Source organism: Pan troglodytes, chromosome 4 (genome assembly GCF_028858775.2).
Source record: "Pan troglodytes isolate AG18354 chromosome 4, NHGRI_mPanTro3-v2.0_pri, whole genome shotgun sequence".
In the NCBI taxonomy this organism is placed as follows: Eukaryota; Metazoa; Chordata; class Mammalia; order Primates; family Hominidae; genus Pan; species Pan troglodytes.
This window is the reverse complement of record NC_072402.2, coordinates 176,588,299-176,604,290: the sequence shown is the minus strand read 5'-3', so window position 1 is coordinate 176,604,290 and position 15,992 is coordinate 176,588,299. Positions and strand designations below refer to the sequence as shown.

The 15,992-nt window shown below is 58.1% G+C and overlaps 1 protein-coding gene across 1 annotated transcript in view; it reads left to right on the top strand.

Annotated features, from left to right (window-relative positions):
- ADAMTS2 (ADAM metallopeptidase with thrombospondin type 1 motif 2) overlaps window positions 1-15,992 on the top strand; it is a 235,955-nt gene that overhangs the window by 207,461 nt on the left and 12,502 nt on the right. Inside the window, exons 12-19 of the mRNA XM_024356867.3 lie at window positions 1,128-1,303; window positions 3,054-3,187; window positions 6,238-6,361; window positions 6,829-6,909; window positions 9,051-9,217; window positions 11,032-11,191; window positions 13,013-13,145; window positions 14,291-14,498. Of these exons, the coding sequence (XP_024212635.1) occupies window positions 1,128-1,303; window positions 3,054-3,187; window positions 6,238-6,361; window positions 6,829-6,909; window positions 9,051-9,217; window positions 11,032-11,191; window positions 13,013-13,145; window positions 14,291-14,498 (1,183 nt within the window). The remainder of the gene's footprint in view (window positions 1-1,127; window positions 1,304-3,053; window positions 3,188-6,237; window positions 6,362-6,828; window positions 6,910-9,050; window positions 9,218-11,031; window positions 11,192-13,012; window positions 13,146-14,290; window positions 14,499-15,992) is intronic.

Sequence of the window (15,992 nt, the reverse complement as noted above, 5' to 3'; positions counted from 1 at the left end):
AAACAAACAAAACAGATTTCCAGCCTCCAAATTGGGCATCACAGATGCACAGCCGGGCCCAGTTACCAGCTGGCGGGCAGGGCTCCGGCCTCTGCGGCCGCTCCTGGGTCCTGTTCACTCGGGCTGCTCTCCTTGCTCTGGCCAGGCCTGAACGGGACCCTGCGGAGCCACAGAGGCCCCGCAGTCACGGCTCCGCGGACGGATCCCGCAGTGGGGCAGCCTCCCTCAGCAGCACGTGTGAACACGCTCGTGCATGGAGCCCTCTCTCTCCCACCCCTGCTGTCCTCTCTCCCACCCCTGCTGTCCTCTCTCCCACCCCTGCTGTCCTCTCTCCCACCCCTGCTGTCCTCTCTCCCACCCCTGCTGTCCTCTCTCCCACCCCTGCTGTCCTCCTGCCCCAGGCTCCAGGCTGCCCTCCCGGCCAGGAGCAGACAGGGAGCCCCGTGGCCCCTCCTCAAGCACCCCTGGGGCTTTTACGCCAGACTCGGGAAGAGATTGCTGGGCATTTAGAACCTCGAGGCAGTGTGTGGCTTGGTGCTGTTCCCAGTGAAGCGAAGACGTTGCAGAAACGCAGCCCGCCTTCTCCACAGGGAGAAAACCCAGCGGCCGTGATGCGTCTGCTTTGTGCCAGACACTTGCTAAGAACTGCAGCACCGGAACCCTGGGGCCTCAGCATGCCTCTTTCTGTGCTGGGCTCGGTGCCCAGGGCCAGGTGCAGAGGAGACTCACTCAGCTCCTGCCGTGCTGGGGTTTTCGCCCTGTGGGGAACACAGAACCTAAACACCCAATCACAGCTTCCTGTTCATCTCCAAGCCCAGGCATCGGTGCTGGGGAGGAGGTGGCACCAGGGCTGTGAGCAGATGCTGCCTCCCCACAGGAACCCCAGGAGGCAGGATGTGGCCATCCTGTCCTGTCCTTTCAAGAGCTTCACTCTGAGGCCTGACAGGCTGGGGAACTGCCCAGGTCTTACAGCTTGGACATGGCAGGGCAAGGTCCCTTTGCTCAGCAGAGCTGCCCCCCGGACACCTGAGACTTAGGGATCCCCCCTAAAAAGATCTCACAAGGGCACCCGGGTGCTGCCTCTTTCCAATGGCACCGAGCGGCAAGGCCTTTGCTTTCTCCTCCAGCCCGGCCAACGGGGGCCGCACCTGCTCGGGCCTTGCCTACGACTTCCAGCTCTGCAGCCGCCAGGACTGCCCCGACTCCCTGGCTGACTTCCGCGAGGAGCAGTGCCGCCAGTGGGACCTGTACTTCGAGCACGGCGACGCCCAGCACCACTGGCTGCCCCACGAGCACCGGGATGGTGAGCCCTTCTGGGAGGCAGCAGTGGGGGCTCAGCAGGCAGGCCCTAGGGTGGGCGGGGGGGGGGCTTGTGCCTCTGATCCTGCATGGGGCAAGGCTGCCGCGACCCTGAGCTGGCAGGAGAGCCCACCCTGGCTGGTGTGGCTGCCCTGGCCCACTCCTGGGTGGGGCATTAAAGTTCCTAGCAGGGCTGCAATCCCAGAGCACCAGAACACCCCAGAGTAGCTGAGGACACGGAAGAGGTGGCGGGGCTGCGGGCTCGGCAGGGGCCGGGCTCCTGCAGTTCCCCGTGGGTGGACGAGGCTTGAGCTGTGTGGTCAGCTCAGGGCTGAGGCCGGGGCTGACCCTGCCAAGGAATCTGGTGACCTCTGACCTTCTCTATTAGTCGGGACTCTCAGTTGCGAGTGTCAGAAAGTTGACTCCAACCGGTTTCAGCACTAGAAGGCATTTATTGGCTCAGGGACCTGAGGAGTCTGGTGGCCTTGGGCATGGCAGTGCTTGTGTGGCAGCTGGGGACTCTCCTGGGACGGACTGTAAACATACAGTCCTTGTTTCTCCTCCATGGCTGTTGCCCTAGCCCAGCAGCTGCTGCCTCATGTGGGCCAGTGCAGGGTTGGAGGTGACACAGCAGATGGGGTCCCCCTCTGGCGGAGGCCACAGTCTGGGGGCCCAGCGTTTTAGTTGCCTCTGAGATAAAGGCTGAGAAGGGAAGGTTCCAGGGACCTGAGTCTGAATCGAGGCAGGCTGGCCTCATTCTGGATTTCAGAGATTGACTGAAAAGGATTATTTACTTTTTTTTTTTTTTTTGAGACGGAGTCTCACTCTGTTGCCCAGGCTGGAGTGCAGTGGCATGATCTTGGCTCACTGCAACCTCCTGCCTCCCGGGTTCAAGCTATTCTCCTGCCTCAGCCTCCTGAGTAGCTGGGACTTCAGGCGCACGCCACCACACCCGGCTAAATTTTTGCATTTTTTGTAGAGACAGGGTTTCACCATGTTAGCCAGGATGGTCTCCATCTCCTGACCTCATGATCCTCCTGCCTCGGCCTCCCAAAGTGCTGGGATTACAGGCCTGAGCCCCTGCTCCTGGCTTTTTTTTTTTTTTTTTTTTTTTTTTTTTTTTTTGAGATGGAGTCTTGCTCCGTCACCCAGGCTGGAGTGCAGTGTGCAGTGGCGCAGCCTTGGCTCACTGCAAGCTCGGCCTCCCGGGTTCAAGCGATTCTCCTGCCTTAGCCTCCCAAGTATCTGGGATTACAGGCGCCCACCACCACACCCAGCTAATTTTTGTATTTTTAGTAGAGACGGGTTTCACCATGTTGGCCAGGCTGGTCTGGAACTCCTGACCTCAAGTGATCCACCTGCCTCTGCCTCCCAAAGTGCTGGGATTACAGGTGTGAGCCATCTTGCCTGGCCTGAAAAGGGTTCTTTAGATAGCGACCCAGCAAACAGACATTTGCAGCCTCGGAGGTCTCCAAGCGGGGCCTCGGGGATGTGAGAGCCGGGCTGCACCAACAGCCTGGCTGGCTTGGTTGGGAAAAGCTCTTCCAAAGTCCACAACCACCAGAGTCAAAGGCTTAGGAGACACAGAGACAGGAAGGGGGCTGCTGTCACCCACCCCTTTCCCTCTCTGTCTGCCCTGGAGGGTGGGCCACGTGGGGACCCTTGTGGAAATTTCTCCTGCTTGGTGCCTCCTTTGCACACACATGGGGAAGCCATCAGGGCTCCTTGCAGACCCCCAGCTGCTTCCCTTCCAGCCAAGGAGAGATGCCACCTGTACTGCGAGTCCAGGGAGACCGGGGAGGTGGTGTCCATGAAGCGCATGGTGCATGACGGGACACGCTGCTCCTACAAGGACGCCTTCAGCCTCTGTGTGCGCGGGGACTGCAGGGTGAGTACACAGAGGCCGGCACGGGGGGCTACCGTGTCAAGTCTCAGCTTCCTGGGTACTGACCTCCCCCTTTTCGGGGTATTGGCAAGATGCATGAGGTGAAGCATACAAAGTGTCAGAAACAATGCCCGGACCAGGGCAGGCTCTTAGCAAATGTCTGTTTACCCCTCCCCTGTGCTGGGAGCCTGAGACTTGAGTATGCCTAGGACTCACCTGGAGAGTTTGGACTCCACCTCAGACGTCCTGATTCCACAGGTCACGGTGGCGGCGGCCTGAGAGCATGAAGTTTTAGGAGCATCCCTGGTGATTTCCAATGCACGTGACCTACAGGGGACCCTTGTGAAGCAGGCCCCATCCTTGCACCCTGCAGGGCACTGGGCAGCTTCTTGCTGGAGCTGGGTGGCCACTGTGAGGGTCACTGGTTTGGTGCTTTGTAGAAATGCCCTCCTCTGTTTTCTTTTATTATGATGCCTTTGGCTTCAATCTTTGGCTGTCAGGAAAAACAATCTCGTGTCACCTCGGCATGTGACGGTGACATGAACATAGACTTGTCCCTGCCAGGCTCCCCCGAAAACAACTGGAAGTCTCTGCTTAGGGCTTGTGTAGACAGGACTGATGGCAGGAGTCGTGGAGGGTGACTCTGGCTTGACCTTCCTGAGAAACAGCCACATCGGCAGGAAGGCACCTCTAGGGGAGTGGGCGCAGGGGCAGCGGCTGGGGGCTAGAGGCTGGGAGCTGGGAGCTGGAGCCGGGAGCTGGGGGCTGGAGCCGGGAGCTGGGAGCTGGAGCCGGGAGCTGGAGCTGGAGCCGGGAGGGTGCTCGAGGGCTGCTCTGCATTTGCTCCTGTGACTTCGGCAGCGCCGGGAGGCTGGGCTATACAGCTGGCTCAGAGATGGCGACACCAAATACGCCAAAACAAGAACAAGTGGTGTCTGCTCTGTACCCTTGGGATTTTAATTTATGGAGGTGACCCAGTGAGGACGTGGGGAGGCCAATGTCACTGAGAGGCCTCCTGAGGAAGGCAGGGCAGTGGAAGGGGAACAGCTCAGGAATGGCCAGTTTGAATCATTCCAGTGGGCTCTGGAGTTTAGGGTGGTCCCCAGTTGCCTGGTACCCAAACCCTGGGATGAGTTAGGGTGCAGGAATCTTGGTTTGGTATGTGAGGCCTGGATAAAGGAGGTGCTTGGGGTATAGGCTGAGGACTGGCTGGTTTGCATGTGAAAGGTGTGTCCCCAACCCAGTGCTTTGCTGTCCCTTAGAACTGGATAGCCCTGGGAGGTGTAGTCTCTCCCCAGACAGGAAGATTTTTAAGATGTCAAAATATCAAGACATAGGACGTTTTGAAAAACAAAAACATAATTAATACAGGCAGCAAGCATGGGAAACAGTTGTAGTACAAGTAGCTTCAGATGGCAGCTGTGAACATGGTTGTAACCCTAACGGGGAGGGAAGATCACTAATGCACTGTCTCCGTGGGTGTGGAGGGAAGATCACTGATGCACTGTCTCCGTGGGTGTGGAGGGAAGATCACTGATGCACTGTCTCCGTGGGTGTGGAGGGAAGATCACTGATGCACTGTCTCCGTGGGTGTGGAGGGAAGATCACTGATGCACTGTCTCCGTGGGTGTGGAGGGAAGATCACTGATGCACTGTCTCCGTGGGTGTGGAGGGAAGATCACTGATGCACTGTCTCCGTGGGTGTGGAGGGAAGATCACTGATGCACTGTCTCCGTGGGTGTGGAGGGAAGATCACTGATGCACTGTCTCCGTGGGTGTGGAGGGAAGATCACTGATGCACTGTCTCCGTGGGTGTGGAGGGAAGATCACTGATGCACTGTCTCCGTGGGTGTGGAGGGAAGATCACTAATGCACTGTCTCCGTGGGTGTGGCTATCACGTCACTCCTGACATGGATATTCAAGAAGGATAGGGGCTGGGCGCGGTGGCTCACGCCTGTAATCCCAGCACTTTGGGAGGCCGAGGCGGGCAGATTATTTGAGGTCTGGGGTTCAAGACTAGCCTGACCAACATGGTGAAACCCCGTCTCTACTAAAAATACAAAAAAAAAAAAAAATTAGCTGGGACTACAGGCAGCGACTCGGGAGGCTGAGGCAGGAGACTCACTTGAACCTAGGAGGTGGAGGCTGCAGTGAGCCAAGATTGCGCCACTGACTCCAGCTTAGGTGACAGAGCAAGACTGTGTCTCAAAAAAAAAAAAAAAGAAGAAGAATAGGTTAAATATTTTATTAATGTTGATTTTGACAGGTAATAGCAGGTTGCTCAATTTTGCGTAATTAGAAAACATAAATATTCATGCAGAACCTAATACTGGGTCAAAAAATAATATCCAACTGGATTCTGTCTGTTAAAGAATATCAAAACTTGGCCGGGCGCGGTGGCTCAGGCCTGTACTCCCAGCACTTTGGGAGGCCAAGGGAGGTGGATCACCTGAGGTCAGGAGTTCAAGACCAGTCTGGCCAAATGGTGAAACCCCGTTGCACTAAAAATACAAAAAAAATTAGCCAGGCATGGTGGTGGGCACCTGTAATCCCAGCTACTCGGGAGGCTGAGGCAGAAGAATTGCTTGAACCCAGGAGGCAGAGGTTGCAGTGAGCTGAGATTGCACCATTGTACTCCAGCCTGGGCAACAGAGCAAGATTCCGTCTCAAAAAAAATGTAAACATAAACAGCATCTCCTGCTTGCCAAACATAAATGTTCATCAAGCCAGGGACGGTGCCTGCCTGGGCCTCGATGAGTCCCCTGCCCAAGACCAGCCGCGTGCACAGGGGCCCAGACGGAAACTGCCAGGTCGAGACACTGCTGTAGGGGGCAGGCAAGGTCCGTTTAACTGATGACTAGACGCACTCTGATTTTGGAGATAATAAAAGATGAGGCCAGGCAAGGTGGTTCACGCCTGTAATCCCAATGCTTTGGGAGGCCAAGGCAGGAGGATCGCTTGAGGCCAGGTGTTCGAGACTGGGGGCAACATAGTATGACCCTGACTCTACTAGCAGGATGCCTCAAGTGCTCACTGCCTCCTCCCCCAACAGAAGGTGGGCTGTGATGGTGTGATCGGCTCCAGCAAGCAGGAAGACAAGTGTGGCGTGTGCGGAGGGGACAACAGCCACTGCAAAGTGGTCAAGGGCACGTTCACACGGTCACCCAAGAAGCACGGTGAGTGAGTCCCTGCCCTCCACCCTGGAGCCTGGATGCCTGCAGCAGGCTCATGCCCGGACAGCTGAGGGCCTGACTCATCCTGGGGCTGTCCGGGCTTATGGACTATTCTGGGGAGGGGGAGGGGTCTGTGACACTGAGGGGGAGGGAGAATCCTGAGTCGGGGACAGCCCCAGCTGGGTGCCAGGGTGGGTGGGGAAGAGGAGAGTGGGGGCCGGGGTCACAGGGGTTAGAGTGGAGAATGCCAGTATATGAGGATGCCCGGGTTGGGCCTTAAAGACTAGCCCGGAGGCAGCAGCTTTCCTGGTGGCCCCTCTCGGGTGGGTCCTCAAAGCCAGAGAAATACCAGGGTCCCGGGAGAGCCTCCAAAGGAGCTGCCTTCAAGAGCGAGGCCCCTCCTTGCATGGTGCGAATTTGAGCGGCCCCTTCCCTTCTCAGTTTTCTGTGTCTTTCCACATCAAAAAAAGGTTACATCAAGATGTTTGAGATCCCTGCAGGAGCCAGACACCTGCTCATTCAGGAGGTAGACGCCACCAGCCACCATCTGGGTGAGTCTCAGAGCCGGACAACTTGACGTCCTCAGGACCTGGCTCCTCTGGGATCAATGGGCAGAGTGCCAGGGGTCAGGGGTCAGGGGCCCGGGTTGTGTAGCCATGACCTGAGCCAGGGCAGCCCCTCCGCAACCTGTCCCTCTGCTCAGCCCACCTGGGCCCTTTCCCAGGGTCCTCCCCCTGTGGAGAGGCCAGGGTTTGGGATCAGAGGGCTCCGCTTGGCAGCAGCTATGAAAGGACATATATGCAAAACATGTGTCCCTCAGTCTACAGGATGACTCCCTGTCCCCTGTTCTCACAGTCGGGGCGGGAAGGCCCCCTGCCCTCAGGAAGGCAGGCAGGGTCTGCAGGCAGCAGGGTCCTGGGCAGCCCTCCCATCCCCTCAGCAAGGCCAGCTGGCAGGTGGGTGCACACAGTGCACTTATATTTTCAATTCGTTTAATTTTAAATTCAAGAGATTCCAGCTAAAATAGGGATCCTGGTATCTCCTGAAAATATGGATGTTCTCACACCTCTCGGTGCCCCTTTCCACGAAGCAGCGCTGCCTGGGAGACCACGCCCTCCCAGGCCACGCGGGAGGCTCTCAGGACCTGTCTACCCTGCCCCTGAAGGTGCCTGGGCCCTACCTTCTGGGAATTCATGGGCCAAGGTCAGAAGTGATACCAGGGACTGCTGGGACCCCTGGATAAGTCCCTTCCCCAGTCTGAGCCCCACATTCATCCCCATCCCCAGGAGGCTGGACAGGATTGGGGCTCCCACGCTGCCCTGGACCAGCACCCACGCTGCCTGACAAACATACCATGCCCTTTTATTTTATCTCCCTTTTGTTTTATTTTATTTTGTTTTTATTTAGAGACAGGATCTCACTCTCTTTTGATACTCATTTTTCTTTCTTTCTTTCTTTTTTTTTTTTTTTTTTTTTTTTTTGAGTCTCGCTCTGTCGCCCAGGCTAGAGTGCAGTGGCCTGATCTTGGCTCACTGCAACCTCCGCCTTCTGGGTTCAAGTGATTCTCCTGCCTCAGCCTCCCAAGTAGCTGGGACTACAGGCGTGTGCCACCATGCCCGGCTAATTTTTTGTATTTTTTACTAGAGACGGGGTTTCACCGTGTTAGCCAGGATGGTCTCCATTTCCTGACCTCGTGATCCGCCTGCCTCGGCCTCCCAAAATGCTGGGATTACAGGTGTGAGCCACTGCACCTCGCCTCTTAAGAGGAAACTTTCGACTGCTACCCTAAATATAAAAACCTGTACCACTTGCCTGAAGCAGAAGGTGAACAGAAAAGTCAGTTTCTGAACAAAAAGACATTTCTGTCCCAACACTGCTTCCTGCCACCGCCTCTGGGGCTGAGGTCGCTCTCTGTGGAAAGGGAGCAAGGGCCAGAGAGAAGGCAGGGACCAGTGGCACCAAGCAGAGGCTGTGTTTGCGAGTGGACAGAATTACAGGGGACGTGACAGGGAATGATTTTCTCACTAGTGCCCTGTCTGCGGCCCCACTCACATCACCCAGCTGCCCCGCAGCAGCCACCCCCGACACTGCAGAGAGCATGGGGCTTCCTGGCTAGCCAGGTCCTCTGCTCCTAGATGACCTGAGTGTCACCCAATCAGGCCAGGCCTCTTCTGGGGCTGTGGGGAGCTGCTGGGGCCTCGGCTGGGCCATGGTCCCTGATGGGGTGGGGGTTCTGCTGTTTCAGCCAGACATATACTCACCCCATGGCAGGAAGCCCTACTCCAGCAGGGTCATGTGCTTGCCTGTCCAGCAGATGCCCTGCACCGCGTAGAGACCCCTCCCAGCCATCCTGCCCCGGGTGGCCTCTAAGTGCCCACTGAGTGCTCCCAATAGGGTATGGGTAGGTGGCCTTGACAGCTACTGAGTGGCTTCCAAGGGGAGCCGGCACCTCCAGGGCTGGTGGGGGCAGAGGATGCGAGTGGAGGGTAATCTGGTCCTGAGGGAGCAGTGATGGGCAAGCAGGGCTCCCAGAGCCATCTCGGCTGTCGTGGCACAGAGGAAACTGGCCGGGGGCAGCCAGAGAGACGAGGGGTCCAGCTAGCTGCCCGCACTCCCCGACCAGCCCAAACCAGTGGGCCTGGGTCCTGCCCTTGGGTGACCACAACGGGGGACTTGGTCTTGCCATTCTCAGCCGTCAAGAACCTGGAGACAGGCAAGTTCATCTTAAATGAAGAGAATGACGTGGATGCCAGTTCCAAAACCTTCATTGCCATGGGCGTGGAGTGGGAGTACAGGGACGGGGACGGCCGGGAGACGCTGCAGACCATGGGCCCCCTCCACGGCACCATCACCGTTCTGGTGAGTCCAAGCAGGGCTGGGCCCAGGGAAGGGTGCGGGTGGTCACTGGGGGAGGGATGGGAGTACCTGGGACGCTGAGCCTCCTGACCCTTCAGGTGACACTCTGCGTGGCCCCTTTGGCCTGCCTTTGGCACCAAGGGGCTCCGACTTGGTCAGAGCCAGGAAGGGACATGCATCCACGAGCCGGGGCTCTGGACCCCACATGACCCCTAGGTGACCTTGGGCACACTCTCCCTTTGAGAGTTTCGGTTTCACCATCTGAATGACATTCACAGCTGCCATCAGCATGCTCGTTCGAGTGTGCTGTTACATTGGAATCGGTGACACTCTGGGAGGTGACACTCTGGGAGGTGATGCTCAGGGTCTGGGAAGCTAGATGCCCAGACCCAGGTTGAGCTGGACTGTGTCTCTAAGCAGGATGGGACCCCAGATCTCCTGGTTGTAGGAAAGTACCAAGGGGGCTGGATTTTCAAATCACTTTCTTTTTACCTGGTTTTGAGGAGGTCAGATCACTTTTTAAAATGTAATTTAACTGCATAGGGATATATTTTATTTGTCAGAAAAGGTACATATCACAAATAAGGCTCCCATGCTCTGGAGCCCCTCCCTAAGGTGGGCATGCTGGCATTGGGATTACTCCACCAGCCCCCAGCGCTCCACACGTGGGTGCACCTGCAGCAGTGAGCCAGCTATGCCCCGTGTACCCCCTGCCACCCTGCCTGCCTCGCCTGCAGTGACTTCTGGCCCCCTGGACGTGCCTTTGGTGACCTGCCTGCATCAGTGTGTGAGCAGCTGGTCCTTGGCACTCATGGTTTCTGTATTTGCAAATTCACCTGCTCACTAAAATTGATTCGTGAGCCCCAAACGGACACACACAGAGCGGTGAAGTGTGAGTCGCCTGCCACACGTGTTCCCAGCGGAGGTGGGAGCAACTCGGCATGCTGTCTGCTTGTTTCTGCTCTCATCCCACAAACAGGGGTTCTTTCTGCAGTCTGTTGAGTGTCACATACATCACATTTTGTGCTATTTTGGGGGCGATTTCGCTGTTGAAAATCACCCCGAGCCTGTTGCTGAAGTGCTTTCCAGTGTTCCTAAGCCCGGGAAGCAGTGGTGTCTTAAGAAGAAAATACATGTGTTGAATAAGCTTCGTTCAGGCATGGGCTGCAGTGCGATTGACTGTGAGTTCAGTGTTAATGAATCACAGTAAATATTAAATAAAGTGTCTTTAAACAGACTCACACATAGGCCAGGCGCAGTGGCTCATGCCTGTAATCCCAGCACTTTGGAAGGCCAAGCCAGGTGTATCACCCGAGGTCAGGAGTTCAAGACCAGCCTGGCCAACATGGTGAAACCCCGTCTGTACTAAAAATACAAAAATTAGCCAGGCTTGGTGGCAGGCACCTGTAATCCCAGCTATTCGGGAGGCTGAGGCAGGAGAATCGCTTGAACCTGGGAGGCGGAGGTTGCAGTGAGTGGAGATCGTGCCACTATACTCCAGCCTGGGCTACAAGAGCGAAACTCCATCTCAAAAACAAAAACAAACAAAAAAATAAACAGACTCACACATAAAACAAGGTTATATATTGATCGGGTAACAAAAATGTTGAGACAGAGGCTCACAGGAACCTCACCCTGTGCCCCCTGGGGTAATGGCTCCGTATTCAAGAATTTGGTGCTCGGGGCGACTTCTTGGAATATAACTGCCATGAATGATGAGACTCCTCTGGAGTCGGCCTCGGCTGCCGTTCCTAAGCTGGCTGGGGAGGAAGCATGGAGGGCAGGTCAGGCACATCAAGGCTCTTGGGCTGGCGCAGGTCATCCCGGTGGGAGACAGCCGGGTCTCACTGACGTACAAATACATGATCCATGAGGACTCACTGAATGTCGATGACAACAACGTCCTGGAAGAGGACTCTGTGGTCTACGAGTGGGCCCTGAAGAAGTGGTCTCCGTGCTCCAAGCCCTGTGGCGGAGGTGAGGGGGTCTTGAAGCTGGGGACCTGGGTGATACGAGGGTGACCATGAGAAGGTAGGGGGCGTCCCTGGGGTGGGGCCAGCGTGAGCGGGGGCTGAGGAGCCACAGCAGGGACCTTTGCCTGGGTGGGCAAGGGCTTAGCGGCAACGGAGGGGCCGGTGGGTGGGCAGGAAGGGGGGTGCTGGGGCATTGGGTCAAATGTGGCCAAAGGGTGTGTGGGGCATGGACCCTGTATTTGTGGGCCTGCTTCAGTGTGGGGGTGACAGGCTGGCCTGGCAAGAGGTTGATGTGTGGACGCCTCAGAAGGATCACGCCATGGCATTGGCAGGATCGCATAGGCAAGACTCTGGCAGTGCAGATGACACCCCCAGAGGCTTCTCTCTCCGTTCACTGGGAAAAGCCTCCCAGATGTTTTTGGGACAGGGCTGAGCACAGAGGGGTCCTACCCACTCTGGACCCCAGAGAGTCTGCAGTTGATGGGACATAGGACCCAGAGGCGGACAGGAAGCGCTGATCTGTTCTGCGTGCTCCTGGGGGCTGGGCGATACCAGGCAAGTGGCCAGGACAGTCCTCCCTCGATGCCATGCTGGGCCCACACCTGGAGGACGAGCTCACCAAGAGGTGGGGTCACTCCCTGGCCCAGGCAGACGGAAGGGTCCTCTTCCAGGGCCCCTGGGCACCCCCGGCCCCACACCGGGCCTGGATTTCATCAGCGCATCCACCCCTGGTGATTCCTGAAATCTCCTGGGCCTGTGTGCTCTTCCCACCTTCCTGGCCATTCCCCGGTCCTGGCACCCACCTTCCTCTGGACTGGCCCTTGTGTGTCCACTCTCACCCCAAAGTGACCTTTTGAGGGAACACATCAGACAGTGTCTCTTCCTGGTGTCATAGTCTTCAACAGCTTCCTCTGCTCTTAGGATAAAAAACAAAATTCTCCTCATGGCCTCCAGGGTTGGGGCAACTTGTTGGCCTCTCCCGGTATATCTCCACCCTGTGCCTCGCCCCCAGGTCCTGGCCACGCTGGCCTTGAGGGCTTTTCCTGGATACACCGTGTCCCACCCTGGGGCCTCTGCGCAGGCTTCTCCTCGCCTGAGCCCCTCCACCGCCCTGCCACCACGTCAGCCTCCCCAGCCTCTGCTCCCTGGGATGCCTCCAGGCACCCAGAGGAGGTCAGGCTTTATCTCCGTGCTTTCTTTGGTCTTACCCAGCAGGCCAGGGTTTCGAAGCCTGGGCATCACTGACATTTTGGGCTCTGTCACTCACCGCCATGGGGGCTGTCCTGTGCACGGTGGGGTGTCAAGCAGCATCCTTGGCCTTTGCTCACCAGATGCCAGTAGCACCCCTTCCCCCAGTTGTGACAACCAAACATGTCCCAGACGTGGCCAAATGTCCCCTGCTGGAGAAAATCACCCGGGTTGAGCACGGCTGCTCCGGGCCTGTGGGAGGAAGCATGCGGGCTGCGGGCCCAGTGCTTGCCCGGCTCCTGGCTTGCACCAGGCCCGCTGGGCATGTGAGGTCAAGGTAGAAGCGGTGCCTAGCAGTAGCGAGGAAATAGGGCCTCCACTCTGACCCAGGAGCCCAGTGAGGGAGAAGCAGCCTAGGGGAGAAAGTGGCCTCTCTCCTGCCCTCTCGCCCCTCCACCCGGGGCACACCAAGGCCTCCCCCCAGCCAGCCGCAGGCTCGGTGCCCTGCCCACCCTTATCATCATCACAAGGGTGAGCAGGAAAACGAGGCCAGCACTGCTGGTGCAGCCCACCCCTCCTTGCACCCTCGGGCAGGGCGTGCTGCCCCACCGACCCCCGTCGAGCTCTCTGTCTTCAGGGTCCCAGTTCACCAAGTATGGCTGCCGCCGGAGGCTGGACCACAAGATGGTACACCGCGGCTTCTGTGCCGCCCTCTCGAAGCCCAAAGCCATCCGCAGAGCGTGCAACCCGCAGGAATGCTCCCAGCCAGTGTGAGTGCCCCCAGCCGGTGTGAGTGCCCCCCAGCCGGTGTGAGTGCCCCCCAGCCGGTGTGAGTGCCCCCAGCCAGTGTGAGTGCCCCCCAGCCGGTGTGGGTGCCCCCCAGCCGGTGTGGGTGCCCCCCAGCCGGTGTGGGTGCCCCCCAGCTGGTGTGGGTGCCCCCAGCCGGTGTGAGTGCCCCCAGCCGGTGTGAGTGCCCCCAGCCGGTGTGAGTGCCCCAGCCGGTGTGAGTGCTCCCAGCCGGTGTGAGTGCCCCCAGCCAGTGTGGGTGCCCCCAGCCGGTGTGAGTGCCCCCAGCCAGTGTGGGTGACCCCAGCCAGTGTGAGTGCCCCCAGCTCGGGCTCCCACTAGAGGAGACAGGCCAGGGGCCACCAGGGGCTCCCGTGCTTGGAGGTGTGGGGCCTGGGCCTGGCATCATCCGAGGCATTTGCCCAAGTCTCTCTCACCACATTTCATGGAATCTGAGATGCTGCAGGGCAGAAGGCGCACCCCAGCTTCAAACCCGCCAAACTGAACAGCATCTTAGAGATGACAAGAAACAGGGATGCCCAGATGGGGAAATGGGGGTTCAGAGGCACAGGGCTCGCCTCCTGGCCCTGTACCACGGGGTAGATGTTTCTTAAGCAGTGGCTTTGACGTTCAGGCCCTGGGGCTGGGCCCAGCTGCGTTTCTGGGTCCAGGGACCTCAGTGGGGAAGACAGTTGGGAAATGGGCAGGTGGGGGCCACATAGGACAGCGTGCTGAGGGAATCCACACTGCTCTTGAGCTCTGCCGAGAAGGATTTGTGACGTCAGCAGAAGGTGAGGCCAGGTAGCAGGGCCCAGACCCTAAGGAGGCTGGGAAACCTCTTCAGGCTAGGGACCTCCAGAGCCACCAGCTCCACCAGGGCCTCCCAGTGGTGACATGCATGGGACTCATGGTCAGTAGGACCTGGGGCAGCTGAGCCTCAGTTTCCCCTCTGTGCAAGCCTGGACGGCCAGCATCTTAGTGAGAACAAGAGAAGGTGCACCGGGGAGGGGTGCAGGCTGCCCTCTGTGCTCGCTGTCTACCTGGGCTGCAGGGAGCGGTGCTGGAGCTCAGCCAGGCAGGTTCTCCAGGTGCTGCGGAAGCCTGACTGTGCCCCGCTCTGCCCTGGCAGGTGGGTCACAGGCGAATGGGAGCCATGTAGCCAGACCTGTGGGCGGACAGGCATGCAGGTGCGCTCCGTGCGCTGCGTTCAGCCGCTACACGACAACACCACCCGCTCCGTGCACGCCAAGCACTGCAATGACGCCCGGCCCGAGAGCCGCCGGGCCTGCAGCCGCGAGCTCTGCCCTGGTCGTTGGCGAGCTGGGCCCTGGTCCCAGGTACGCAATCCCCCGATCCCGTGTCCTCAGCTCCCAAACTGAGCTTGGGTGGGACTGAGGTGACCAGAGCATTCCCCTTTCGGCACGTGGGCCTGGATGTAGCTCCTGTCCTGAGCCACATCCCGTGGGTTTCACGGCGCCAGTGGCTGCCATGTGGTCAGTGCTGTACTAAGAAACCAGTGGAATGTGTGTCTTCACTGCACAGGCAGAGGCTTCTGCATGATACAGGGTCTGGAATCCCAGGAAACTGAGGGTAGCCCGGGCTCCGAGGCCCAGTAGGATGTTCAGGGCTCCAGGATCCTAGGGGACGCCTGGGTCTCATGCAGAGGTGGGAGGGGACAAACTTGCAGGAGGGGACTAGAGCAGGGCGTGCTTAGGCTTGTGCTGGGAGAAAGAATGAGGCTGGACTGAAGGGCTTCAGGGGTGGTCCTAGGGGCAGGGCCTGAGAGCCAGCTGAGGCCAGGCCAGAGCTGACGTGAGCTCTGACAGCCCGGTCACATGCAGGGCCCACGCTGGCAGAGCTGGAGGAGCGTGTGTCAGGGGCTCCCCAAGACCACCCTCAGGCTCAGTAATCCACTAGAAGGACTCACAGACTCAGAAGCGGGACTCGCAGTTGCAGGGGCTTACGGTGAAAGGATACAGAGTAGAATCAGGAAAAAGAAAAGTCACAGGCGAGGAGGTTGGGAGGAATCCAGGCGCAGGCTCCCGGTGTCCCCTCCCAGTGGGGTCACGGAAATGCCCTGAATTCTCCCTGCACCCATGTGTGGCAATGCATGTGAAATGCTGCCAAGCAGGGGAGCCCACCAGAGCCTGGGCGTCCAGGGTTTTCAATGGGGTCAGCTACATAGGTGTGACCTCAGACTGCAGAGGAAAAGCAGGTGTTCCCCATCCATCACTGTTGGTATGAACTACCCAGACCAACTGGTACTGGTGACTCAAGGCCTCAGGCAGGCAAAAGCACTCTTAATAGGTGGAGCCTTCCATGAGCTTGGTTCCCAGGAGCTGCACAAGGGCCAGTCTTGAAAACAGGCGTTGGCCGGGCACAGTGGCTTACGCCAGTGATCCCAGCACTTTGGGAGGCCCAGGCGGGTGGATCGCCTGAACTCAGGTGTTAGAGACCAGCCTGGGCGGCATGGCAAAACACCGTCTTTACAAAAAAATTAAAAAAAATTAGCCAGATGTGGTGGTGTGTGCCTGTACTCCCTGCTCCTCGGGAGGCTAAGGTGGGAGGATTGCTTGACCCTGGGAGGTGGAGGTTGCAGTGCACTGATATCGTGCCACTGTACTCCAGCCTCGACCACACAGCGAGATCCTGTCTCAAAACCAACAACAAAAGAAAAAAACAAAACAAAACAAAAACACAGACCTTTGTTGGGAATGTGCAGGCTTTGAGCAATCCAGGTCTGCTGAGTCAGCCTTTTCCTGTGCACATGGTGAGGCCTGGAGAATTTTCCTTGGGCAAGGCTGGGCGTGACTGCTCCTTCTGGCACCTCC